Source organism: Haliaeetus albicilla, chromosome 3, assembly GCF_947461875.1.
Source record: "Haliaeetus albicilla chromosome 3, bHalAlb1.1, whole genome shotgun sequence".
Taxonomy (NCBI): domain Eukaryota; kingdom Metazoa; phylum Chordata; class Aves; order Accipitriformes; family Accipitridae; genus Haliaeetus; species Haliaeetus albicilla.
This window is the reverse complement of record NC_091485.1, coordinates 20,322,794-20,335,592: the sequence shown is the minus strand read 5'-3', so window position 1 is coordinate 20,335,592 and position 12,799 is coordinate 20,322,794. Positions and strand designations below refer to the sequence as shown.

Genomic DNA, 12,799 nt, shown 5'->3' with positions numbered 1-12,799 from the left:
AACACAGGCTCCTCTTTTTCTGCTCTATTTTGGTTCTTATGGAATGAAAATCACAGGAGAGGAATACCTTTGAGAGTGCATTAAGGAAAACATAACATATAGGTCACATTGCTTCTCCCCTGAAGAGAAAATGAAAAAACATCTGTAGCCAATGTTGTTGTATTTGTTGCTTTGGATTTGTGCTAGAGAAAGGTCAAAACAAAGCCACCCTTACACTTAAGAGTAGAAAACTAATTAGTCTTATGCTGTTGCTCATTTCCTAGAGGTGCTTGTTCTATAATCTTCTCTGCAGATGAGCTTCATCTTATAATACAGAGTCCTAGTGGACCATAGCTGCTGACACTAGTCTTCACTCCTCTCAGCAGTTCTATAATAACAATTTTTATCAGTCATTCAAGTGTCCTGGCTACATAACTGGGCCTTGAAGATAAGGACTGAGACTGTTTCAGAACTCTACCGAGCAGCAGAGGTTTGATACACTATGATAAACTGGGCTGCTGAGGGGATGCACTGTCACTTTCTATACCAGTGGAGTTCCCCAAATACAACGGACTTTGCATAATCAACCATGAATTTCAAGAAGTACATGATGAATATTTGAAAACTAGATCAGGCTGCTGTGCAGCAAAATAGGACAAAGGCATTTTTGCTAGATATGAGCCAAGGTATCTATTCACAGATGCTGCAGGGTGAGCTCTCGGGGTCAACACAAGCATTGAGAACATGCCTACTCTACCAGCTGTTCAGATCAGTTTGACAATGAGAATTTTCCAGCAAACTATAAACGTCTTCAAAAAAGCCTCTAGGATACCATCTGTCTTCCTTGGTTTGACTTCAGACAGTTGCTTTTTCGTCTTCCATGAGCTCCTTTCATTTAAGCATTGAGTTGTAATTTTAGACCCTAAGGTATAATTACAGGTGATAAAGAACAGGCAGAGCTGTGAGGCAATTGCATATTGCTGGCACAGCAGCCCGAGTCACCTGTCAGGCTTATCAAGCAGCACCAAGAAGGCATCAAAGAACCAAGGAAAAAACAGATCTGCAAGTGACTCCATAACTGAGTGTGTCCAGCAGCATACAACTCCAACTATAAAACCTCCAGAGGCTCTGAAAACCACCTCTGCAGGATTTTAGTTTGCCAGTCAATTCTTCACTCTTTTAGCCTTTTTTTTCAGAAAGGGAGATAATTTTCAGCAGGACCAGAAAGTCACTGGCTTTGACCTCTTTCAAATCAAGAAATTATGAGGCAGCCAGCATAGCCTAGCCACAGTGCCTTCCATGAGCTGGCCAAGTACAAGGGACTGAAGGCTAGTCATGCATTCTGCTGCAATAAAAATGAAAAGACTCCATCTCACAGTCTCTGCTACCCCAGCTCTAAAAGGTTTAGTTTAAAAAAACAAACAACCCCCCCCCAACCCCACACCCCAAACCCAACACACTAACAAAACTTCATTGATGGAACTAAGTTGAACAACTAAATATACTGATGGGTGTCCCAGATGGAAACATTTTTACCCAGCCACTTTTAAACTCAAATATGCATTCCAGAAAGCAAGAGCTTCAGTATAGAACCACACCATCAGTTGGTATTTAAGTCAATGCAGCATCTCTATTCCTGCAGATTAAGTTCCATCTGTACTTTTTCCATGCAACATGCACACACCAAACTGAGCACTGCAGGACATAAAATTTCAGCTGGGTTTAGCCTGAAAGCTTCTTGCATACCAAACTGGTAAATCGCCACCTCTGAGATGCAAAGTCTTTGTCATGGCCTTACAAATCTCTCACGTGAGGTTTCCTTTAGCTGTGGTGTAACAGGAGCTCTGTGGTTGAGCTTCATAAACCCCTGCTCTGTGCCACAGGTTACACACAAAGCCCACAGCACCAGGACAAGTGGTGCTGGCATTTTGTGACTGGGCAGCTGGCCCAAACAAAGAGAGAATGGGCCAGTCTCAGGGGTCCAGTGTCCTGGCATCCACTCTCTTCTTAAAGAGAGTTACTTGTGTCAGACAGGAGTGGGCTGATTTTAGTCCACTTTCTCTTTCTTTTCCTTCCCTTCTCCCTCTACCTCCAACCAAAAAAGGACTCCCACACCCATCCACTGGGAATACAACTTGGGGGATTTCCTGAGGCCTACATTCATTTATTAAACCTTACAGAGAACATACAACCTAAAGAAAATAAAAATGGTGGCTCTTGAGGAAAAATAAAACAGCTGTCCTCAACCTCAACAGACAAACTTCAGCTATGTCCCAAAACATTATCTGTTCACCTATTACAACGTTTACTTTCATTTGAATAGAGAATCTCTCTTTAACATGTAGCATGAACTCCTTCAGGAACCAATACAGCTGCAGAAGGACAAGCAAAGTGTGATTTTGCTTTGCGATATGTGTGCAGAACTGTGAAGGCTGCTTTCAAATATAAAATGCTGTAGCTTGATTTTTCTGAAGTGTCCAGTACCCTACTGAGACATTGCTATGCTGAGACAAAACCCACCACCACCACAAAGTAAACATCACAAAAAAACCCACCTGTGAAAACCAGAGCTCTATTCACTGCTAGGGGCACAAGTGAACAGTTCACCTGCTCAACAGATGACAGCTTGATTCCCAAATTCTAGGTCACCTCTATATCATTTCACTTGCAAAATGAGGACTTGATTCAGTGCCAATAACAAACAAGGAACTGGCAGATTAAGAGCATCCTTTTAAAGACTAAAACTGAAACATGCAAAAGCAACATATACCAACAATGTGACTGGTTCTTAAACTTTCTGCCAGCATCATACTCTGTAAAGAAATAAAATGCAGGACAGGTCCCGCCAAACAAATACCACCCTCATTATCCCCAAAAATTAAAAGGACAGAGGATACATTTACACTGTCATTTTACAAGTTAGCAATAGAAGGAAGTGACTACAACAGATCCTATGATAAAGAAACATATCGAGCCTGACATCAGGAAATGGGGGCCCATTGTTTTTTTGAAACAAACCAACCAACCAACCACATTTGTAGTGTTAAGTTATGATTGTGTATAAACAGCAGTATCCAAGTTGATGTCACATTCCTCTACTCCCCATATGTTTTTGGGCTACATGGCAGTCCAACAGCTTAGGTGAAAAGTTAATTGTCATGTAAAAACACCGCTTTAATTAAAGAAGGTTGAAAATGTTAACTGCTAGACTTTCAAAGACATTTATCAAAATTTCATCTGAAAATACCATTTAGGCAATATGATTCAACAAATCACTTGCTGTAGTTTTATGGAGCATATTTTGGAACCATTGCTTTCCACATAGCTATAGCTTTTAATACCACCAGAGCTTGTGGCACTGTACACAGTGAACATAGTGGGTTTGGCCTAGCCTAATACATAGTACAGAACAGCAAACAGCATCAAATGCCACAGACTTCAGGCAGGCAGGGGGCAGTGGTGGGGTGCTGAAGAAGTAAGCACAAAAAACCCTTTAAAATGCTACTGATTGCCAGAATCCACTTTCTCTTTCAGCAGTCCACACAACATCCTAGATTGCAGGTCCTGAACTTCTCTTATGCAGGCCAGTAAACTACTATAAAACATTTTGACAGGGAGCACAGAGAACAAAGTACCTCTTTCTCCAGATGGTGGGGATGTGGAAGGGGATTCACTTAGCAAGGCTCTGTTTTAAGGGAGGCAGTTTCACAGTAATCAACTGCAGTAGCATTAAAACGTGATAGTCACAACAGAGATTTTAACGGAAACAATTTCAAGAATTTAGATGGACAAGCACAGAACTGGCAAAAACAAAGGCACCCAACACAACTCATTTCATTTTAGTAGCTAGCGCTTCAATACCAGCCAATAAAACCAAATGCCACACTAGCTGAAAGTAGGAACCATTTGGCTGCAATTACCAAACAAATGCAAAATACAGCTCTATTACTGGAGCCCTGGAAATCCTAATGGGAAAAAAAAAAAATAGAGCATAAAACTAATTTCTTACCTCAACAGTGTCACCAATTAAAGGCACAATATCACCCAGTATAGGTTTAAAATTTTGTTGGTCATTGATGGTTAGTTCCGTCTGTGATTCTGTTCCCTTGCTGACACTGGCCATTGTCTCTTCTTGAGGATCCAAACTGGATGCTCTGAGTGCAGCAGACAACACCTCCACTTGTGCTGCAGCATATGAAAAAGAAATACATGAGACTGAACTGCAATAAACTTTTAGCAAGTCCACAGATCAACTTTTAGATACTGACTAATTAACTGAAAGATAGCAGAACTACTATGGGGAGGTACAAATTTAAGATTATTGACTGTTAGTAAATCCCAAACTGGGGACAATTAGCGTAAAATGCAAGGCAGGTTAACATGCCACTTTTCCTAGGGTGCTCAACCACACCACAGTTCACTGAAATTTATCTTTAAAGCAAAAAAAACCACCAAAAAAACCCCCACACCACCAACCAAAAAAAACCCAACAAAAAAACCAACCAACAAACCCCAGGAATAAGAGACTGCTGTTATGGCAGGATCAGTTCTTTAAGAATCTCGGTACATACTAATGGTGCAAAGAGTCATTGGGGCAGAACAGCACACGAATACTAACTTACTGACTGGGTCTTTTGTGGGAGGTGGGAATAAGAGAGAGAAGGGAAAAGTAATTCAAATAAAGATTGAGAACGGGTTTATTCATACAGAAAGGATTTCATTTCTGAGAGGCTGTGTCCCTCTCTATATACCGTCATTAAATTCTTATGTTTTTATAGCAACTCTAAAGCAAGATCTATCTAGGAAGATGCTAGACCCCAGTAACTCTTTTCTGGACAGGATACTTCAGCCTCCTTGCATCCTCCAAACAAATAATGAAGATTGCATTGTTTGATGTCCTCTTATTCATCAAAAGAAAGCACTAGCACTTCACACTCAGCTATCCACTCTTTTGAAAAAGATCCAGCAGTTCTGAGACTGCTCTGCTTTCCATCCCTCTGCTTACTGCTAATTAAAAAAAAGCTTTGTTGAGCAATGTTCCTTGGATAAAGCCTGACCTAAGCAGGTCAGGTATCAGAGGCAATCTTGGCTGCAAGCAACACAGAGTTCATTGCAGACTGATCTACCCTGCCTCTCTCCTTCCCCCTTCTTTCCAAGAAGGTAAGGAGGAACAATCTCCTGACTCATTAAATTCACCCAGCCATCCAGAAGCTCTGTTCCTCATAGACTTATACCTTCCAAGCTTTCTTAAATGCTCATTGTGAAATTAAATGACAAACCATATGCTTGTTTTTAATCTCACTTTGCCATAATAAGTTACAGAATCTAAATTTCTCCCTCTAGCTTTTTTTGATAGGGTTATTAACAAAAATTAAACAAAGAAAGTTGGACTTATTTGTAGATAGAAGAAACAGATACACAACACATCTGTTACAAGAAGCAAAACTGTAACTTAGCACAATCTTAGCTAGCAAAAATTGGAAAACACTATGGGTTCACTAGCTTCTAGGTGGAGTCTGATGAGCAGGAGTAAAGATAATTCTTTACAGTATGCAATGCTAGCTCCGTAACTGCATCAAATTTCTGACAGAATAACCAAAAGATATTCTTGCTGTATTACTGTAATTCACCTCAACAGTAAAAATCACAGCAAGTTAGAAACTTAAAAACAAAACCAACATCATACTAATACTTACACTATAAGACACATTATGTTAGAAAATATAGTTTGAATATATATAATTTATATATAAATATATTAAAATTGGTAATTGTAAAATTGTAAAAAGCTTGCTATGACTTCACTCTTCAAGTGTTACTTCACTGACAATAACCTTCTGTACTTTAAGGCCCATGAGAATAAACAAGATCAAAGTTAGTAAATTCCTCCAAAACTTAACAGTTAAATAAATCACCCCAAAATCATGCAAAAATAGGTGGTCATTTCAGAGCACTTGTTAGGGCAAGAAATGCCTGTCTGATTTCCAGTTCATTCTCATTTAGAGAAATCAAACAAGAAAATTAAAAAGAACTATATTCTGCTGCACACCAAGGAGACATTTTTCATGAAGACTTCTTTCATGAAGGACAACTTCATGAAAAACATACACTCCTCTCATTTTTGCTTAAAAGTAAAGAAAGCTTACCCTGACTATGTAACAATACTGCTTCAACACTGAATACGTGTTTACTGAAAAATCCACACAAGAGCTCCAAAGATTACTTCTACTAACAAGAGTGAAGGCATCTACAGCAGTAAATGGGAATTTTCCAAGACATATTCCCCACCCCATGCCCCACTGTCAGCTTGCACGCCTGGACCACCCTCGCTTAGGGGCTTAACGGGGTGGAGACCACACATATCCTGATTTCCTCTGCCTGCCCTAGAGGAGATATGACACAAACATGCATCTCCTCAGCTTCTTGTCAATGCTACAATCCCAAAACGTGGGGATGAAGGACAGGAGAGGCCAAACTCCCAAGGATTTCATTGATTGGCAAGTGCCTTCTTTCTTCAAGTGCTTATCAATAGGTCCTGTCACCAAGGGCGACTCCAATACTGTCATTCATTGAAAGGTGAGTGACCTGAAGTCCGTAGTCATCTTAAGGTCCTAGCCAAAAAAAGAGCCAAGCACAGTCACTACAGAAGGCTCCAGAATGGCAGAGTGCTAAGTATAGGAAGAAGAGAAAAAGAGTGCATATGCGAGTAGGTGCGTATGTGTGCACAGCTTTAGGTGGCTGCCTTGAAAATATCGAAACTTGAGACAGCATCCTAATGAGCTGTCTTCACCACACCAGGCTCAGGTGCCAGGGCACATCTCCTCATAATGCCATTACACACTGACACAGTCCAAGATCTGTGCTGACACCCTCCTGACCGAGACGGCTGCTGCTCCTCCAACCTCCCACAAAGATCTTTCCTACAGCCATAGGACAGGCAACATTTTCCAGAAAACCATTATAAGTACAATCAAAGGATAAGGCTCCCCTCTCACACATGACAGAAAAATGCCTCAGAGCTCTTGGGAAGCAAGGTTTGGGGAAGAACACTGGAAGGAAATCTGCTGGCTAACTAGCTTTCACAACTACCTGCAGTAAAAATTGTAATGTAAAGGTCAGTTTTGTGCATAACACAGAACTCATAATTGCACTGGTAAGATAAAGTCCATGTTCACTGGATCGTAAACCACCTGCTAATTAACCCTTTCTTCCTTTGACTTTTGCTTCAGATGAGAAGTATTTTTCAGCAAGGATTTATTTACTCTTGGCTACTGTACCTGCATCCTAAAATAACTGGCACAACCTTTAAATTCAAAATGACATTTCACCTGGCCTTATTAAATTTCCTGGTCCTCAGGAATTTCTGTCCCTTCAACATGCTTTATTGTTGTTTTCTGTTTCTCCTGATGTTTCACTAGAGGACATTGATATTTCTAAGTGGCACACTCCTTTCTTTTTTCTGAAGGATCTGCCTTCCTTACCCTCACTTCTTACTCAGAGGTAAAAGCTATGGGCTGCATTAATGGGTACAGAGATGGAAGTAATTAAAACATAAAAATAAGAGGAGTTTCTTTTCCACTTCCTCCTCACACAACATATTTTAGACTTTTACTGCAGGCGGTGCTAGTAGCCTAACTTACAAACATAGTTTTTATAAGGGAATGGGATCAATTGACCCCACATTTGGGCTGGTTTATCCCTATTAGGTCTCCATTTGGCAAAGCAGCCTGTAACTGACATAAGCCACAGTTAGCCGCAGTAACCTGCAAGTCAGGCTTTCTCTCTTTCCCCAAATAATATTAAGAAAAGTTGAGATTACATGATTTAGCACTTTCTATGCAGAACATAAGGAGATAAATAAAGTTGAAAAAAGTGTCCCTGGAAAGAAAAATAAAGAAATAAAAACATCTGGAGAAAGAAAAGCAACCTCTGAAGTAAGTGAAGACAGCAGCAGCCTCAGGAAGCTGGAGAAAGGTGATGTGAATAAAGACTCTGTGATAATCTTAAAAGAGTTGGCATACTTCAGAAGAATGTACAGGTTTCCATCTCCCAGTTTGAGACCCTCAGGATGCCTGGCCAGTGGATTGGAAAGGTCCTATTAACAGGGATTACATACCACTGCTTAACTTTGCATAGCTCTGCTAGCCAGTAGAGTTTGTCTGTGAGAAGACAGGCTGTCTTTATCTTGGTTGCTGACTGCTCAACTTTCAATCTATTACTCAGATTTCTCACTTTGGCAACAAGCTAGTTCTGGAAAGAAAGCCTCAAGGTAAAGATTTTTGAGAGTGAGAGTCAGTTAAAGCAGTTCACCTGTTTCTGAGAATGAGATTACGGAAAAAAAATATGTTCTATGGCAGTTGATGGTCACTTAAAAAATTGTATTTGCTGGAGACCTCATCAGTCTCCATGCCTTGGGGAAAGGATTTGAAGTTTGAAATGCAAAATGCCCTGATGATAGGGAGGTGCACTACAGAAACACAGAAAACACAGACAAGTTACAAACCTAACCCCGCCCCCCCCCCCCCCCCAAACAAAGCCACCACAGTTCGTTCTGTGTATGTAAACAGCAACCCACTAGTGCTTGGCAGCCAAGACTTCTGGAAGATTGGGGTATGCACTGAACATACTGTACTCTGGGCTGCACAACCTGGCAATGCCTCTCCTTTCAAGTGATTCTTTCCCTTGTCATGGTATGCTGAGGTACCCCTTAGATAAAAACTGAGTTATTCTGTTCTCAATATTTCTGGTATAATGATACAAGCAGGTGAGGGAAGAAGCACCTCACACAACACAGAAGGGTGAGGTGAGACACATGAAGTAGAGGTATGCAGAATCCAGAAAGGAAGAAAAATGAAAACAAAAAAGGAAATAAGAGGGGAAATACATACAGAGGGAAAGGATAGGGGTACAAGCAAAGCGGGGGGGGGGGGGGGGGCACAGGAAGGAAAAAACTGTACTCTGACTCAGAAAGAATCACTGCTGGTTGAACTCCAGTACAAAATCTTCACACCTGCCTCAACTGTCAGGGACTGGCTCTGAAACCAACTAGCAAAATGGAAATCATCAACCTCTGCTGATTGTACCATGAAGGACATCGCCTTATGACCATCATCAGTTATTCTGCAGAGTCAAATAATAAAAATTCAGTGCGATCTTAAGAACCTTCAAAAACCCTGTGCCAATGACCCTGGCCAACATGATTCCACACAACAGGTATTAATTTTCTTCTTTTTTAAGTTTAGAAAATATTCTCAAAAAAACCCCTATATTAAGTAAAGGATGCTGAAGTTGCACAGTCAAGCAGTGAGAGGCTAGGTACAGCCAGAGTTAAGGTTGTCTGAACAACTTAACCTTATTGACACACACCTAACATCATACACTACAGTCTCATTCCCAAACTACACTTTTGCTAACTCATCCCCACTTCATCTTGTGATGTCTCTAGGATGCTTGTCCCATTTGCTATAGAAACCAGAAGATGTGTACCTATGGGAGCTCTCCAGTATGACAGGCCTCTGCTTACCCACCACAAAGAACACAGCGTCTTCTGCTCCCACCCCTTGGCTGGGAATGCAGCGATAAAGACAGGAGCACAGCATGGAAGAAGGAATCCAGGACTTGGGTGACAGCAAACCAGTGAAGAAAATACGTGCAAGAAAAAGGTCACAGGGATTTAAAAAGAAAGAGAGAAAGAAAGAGAGAGGAAAAAAAAAATCCTAGCTTGCTCAGTCTTTGCTGTCAAGAACCAGCCCACTCACAGTACAAGACTCATAAAAACAAAATGGCTAGACTTGCAAGGGAAAGACCCTAAGCACCGCTTGGGACCAGGGCTGTTTGGCACACACTGGTAAGCCACATATACTGGAGGCAAAATTATCTGTGAAATTAAGAAGTTTCATAAAATTCCTAAGAAAATAACAAATTAAGACCACCTTTGGACTGAATATTTATACCATGAGTTTGCAACAACAGTTTTAGATGGTAAAGGTGGAAGCATTATCCCTGGTATTGCCATGAGCAAAGAGGCAGTCAGGGCTCTGATCTTCTGGACCACCCCCAAAGGGAGTATACCTCCCTCTTGTCACAATTTATGGAATGTAAGGTCCAAAACACAGGCATTACGTCAGCTACTCAGAGACTAAAGTCTGGATACCTACCACTTTTATGTGATCTTTAGTGTTTGAGACAAGCATGCAAAAGGAATACTAGTCTATCAGTATTGGTCTCAATTTCCTTATGCCTCAATGCACTTCGTGTAAAATTAAAATAGCAACATTACCAAATCAAAACAGGTATGTTGTTAAATTCCAGTTCCTGAAGTATTAAGACTGAATAATAAGAGTACAGGCAAGAGGGGAAAAAAGAGTACAAGGTTTAGAAGGTGTGTTTCATGGGGCTTCACTACACAGCCTTGACCAAGTCAGAGGTACTGAATGGAATCCAAAGGTGACTGAGTAATTAAGACCACCCAACCCAAATTAGAATAAATGGCACAGATAACCCTAATTCAAATCATTCCTAACTTGTGGGCACTGGGAACCCATGGTGTTGACAACCCAGTAACAGTTTTCTCCTGCTGAAATGCGTAAGTGCTGGTCAACAACTGCACAGAAAACCTCGACACCCAGTCAAGGGAGCTGCAAAAAAAATCCACAACCTGCCCTGAAACAAGACATGAACACACACGACAGAAACAACCCTGTAACACAGAACAATTCTGGATGTACAAATACATGCCTACATAAATCTTCATTAAAAGTGTTTAAGATATGTTCTGTAACTGGACAGAACAAGGTTTTATAAAAAAAAAAATCTAAACAGCAGTGCAAGTTTTAACAGTGAGCTTCAGAGATGGGTTATGTGAAGACTGAAATTTTTTTCTTATCTCTTTCCTTAGAGAGAGAGTGCCCAAAGCACTCTTAAAGCAACAAAGTTTCATCTGCTGATTTCACAGTAGATTAAATAGAAGCAGCCCAAAATGGATTTAAGAAAAGTTATTAGCATATCAACCTACTAACAACAAAAAGAAGTTGAAAGCAGTATCAGTTTATTCTAAAGTGTTTTTCCCACTCCCAGCTTGCTGTTCTTTTTCCTTCCTACTTTTTCTGGTATAGCGGCACACTTTCCCATAGGGATTCTTCAGCTCCAGTATAGCATAGCTTCTTCCTTAGTAGTACCTCTGGACTTTCTGACTAATGCTCAAGCTTGATGTGCCTTAGAATTTATTCAGCATATGAATACCAAGAGAAATATATCTCCAGTAGGTATGTGTGAAATAGCCAAGTCATTTTAGCCCAGGAGGTATCTCTGAGGTGCTGCTCCACCAGCTGGCCATACTTATGAAACTCTTCTCCACCCTTCAAGAGCTTTTAAAATGAAGGATGTGCATTCACTTCAAGAATTCAGTTTGGATCAATTCTCAGTTTGACCCAACAAACTTGGCACACTCAAGTCAACAACATGAGACTACAATAATAAACACCTTGGAGAAAAATGGAGAAGGCTAATTAATTAAAAATAAAATGGATAATGCATAAAATGAAAACCACTTAATCACACTTTGATATTAAAAAAAAATAAACTTAATCTGCCTTCTTATTTTGCATGTATGCCAATTACAAATTAATCTCCTAATCAACAGCTTATGCCACTGAACCACCTATTTGACTATACTGTCAAAACAGGCAGAAGTTTATACTGCTAACTGTATGGGTGTTCAATTTACGGAAGGAATCATACTACATTAAACATCTTCACACAAATGCGAGCTCCCTTTTAGTTCATCATCAATTTTCACAATTAAATCAAAATAGATACAACCTCTTTGAGGACCAGAAATTAGTACTTCTGACTTCTAAAACAACTGAAAGGTTAAAGCCCAAACTCCTAAAGCAACGTATGCATAAATCCAACCACCAAAAATGCTTCAGCATCTTTACTATACCTTTAACATCTGGATCATCTATATGAGGTTCCAAATTTTCTATCATTTCTTCCAATTCTTTCCTTGTTGCCATAGGAATGTTTGGACACACTGGCATAGTGAGTTCCTGAAATTCTCTGTCGAGTATTATCTCAGAAGTCTGCTGAAGCTCGAAGTCAATATCTATTTCAGGAAGTGGAGTCCTCCAGAAATGGAAAGAGTTGTACAATTCCTGCTCTGAAAGAGAGGTTTCCTGTGAATTCAGCCCAGCCTCCCGCAGACCTGCTGTACAGCAATGAGAACTTCGCTCGTTCTCGTCAGCCATTTCCCCACAAGATTCTGAAGACAAAGTGCAATGGAAGGATGACTCAGTCTGGAAATCACTCTCCCTCTGGGAGTTATTTGACACTGTATTTTGATCTTCCAAGGCATTTTCAAGTTTTGTTGCAAAATGGTCATTATCAACATGTGAAGACAAATCCTCTGTCCTGTTGAGCTCATCCTCTCTTGTGACATCTTCTGTAGTCCTGACTTGTTCACTGTTGAGTGCCAAAGCAAACGAACATTTAAAAACCAAGATATACTTGTTGCAAACAGATGCTCCTGAAAACTCACCCACGTGCTATCAGCTTGCTATGTATCAGACTAGATTTACTTACAGCATAGCAAAATAAACCACAGGATGTTTGAGGTTGGAAGGGACCTCTGGAAGTCATCTGGGCCAACTCCCCTGTTCAAGCAGGGACACTTAAAGCCAGTTGCCCAGGACTATCTCCATATGGCCCTTTAATATTTTGGAGGATGGAGACTCCACAGCCTCCCCAGGCAACCTGTGCCAGTGCTCGATCACCCTCATAGTAAAAAAACCAAAAAAACCAAAAAAAACCCCCAAACCCC

The 12,799-nt window shown here is 40.5% G+C and overlaps 1 protein-coding gene across 18 annotated transcripts in view; it reads right to left on the bottom strand.

The window, feature by feature from the left end:
- The window catches only part of PPP4R1 (protein phosphatase 4 regulatory subunit 1), an 84,026-nt gene that overhangs the window by 10,198 nt on the left and 61,029 nt on the right, over positions 1–12,799 (bottom strand). For all 18 annotated transcript variants that reach the window (XM_069778990.1, XM_069778985.1, XM_069778987.1 and 15 more), the window contains 2 exons: positions 11,924–12,441; positions 3,989–4,164 (listed from right to left, as the gene is read on the bottom strand). In XM_069778990.1, the coding sequence (XP_069635091.1) occupies positions 3,989–4,164; positions 11,924–12,441 (694 nt within the window). The remainder of the gene's footprint in view (positions 1–3,988; positions 4,165–11,923; positions 12,442–12,799) is intronic.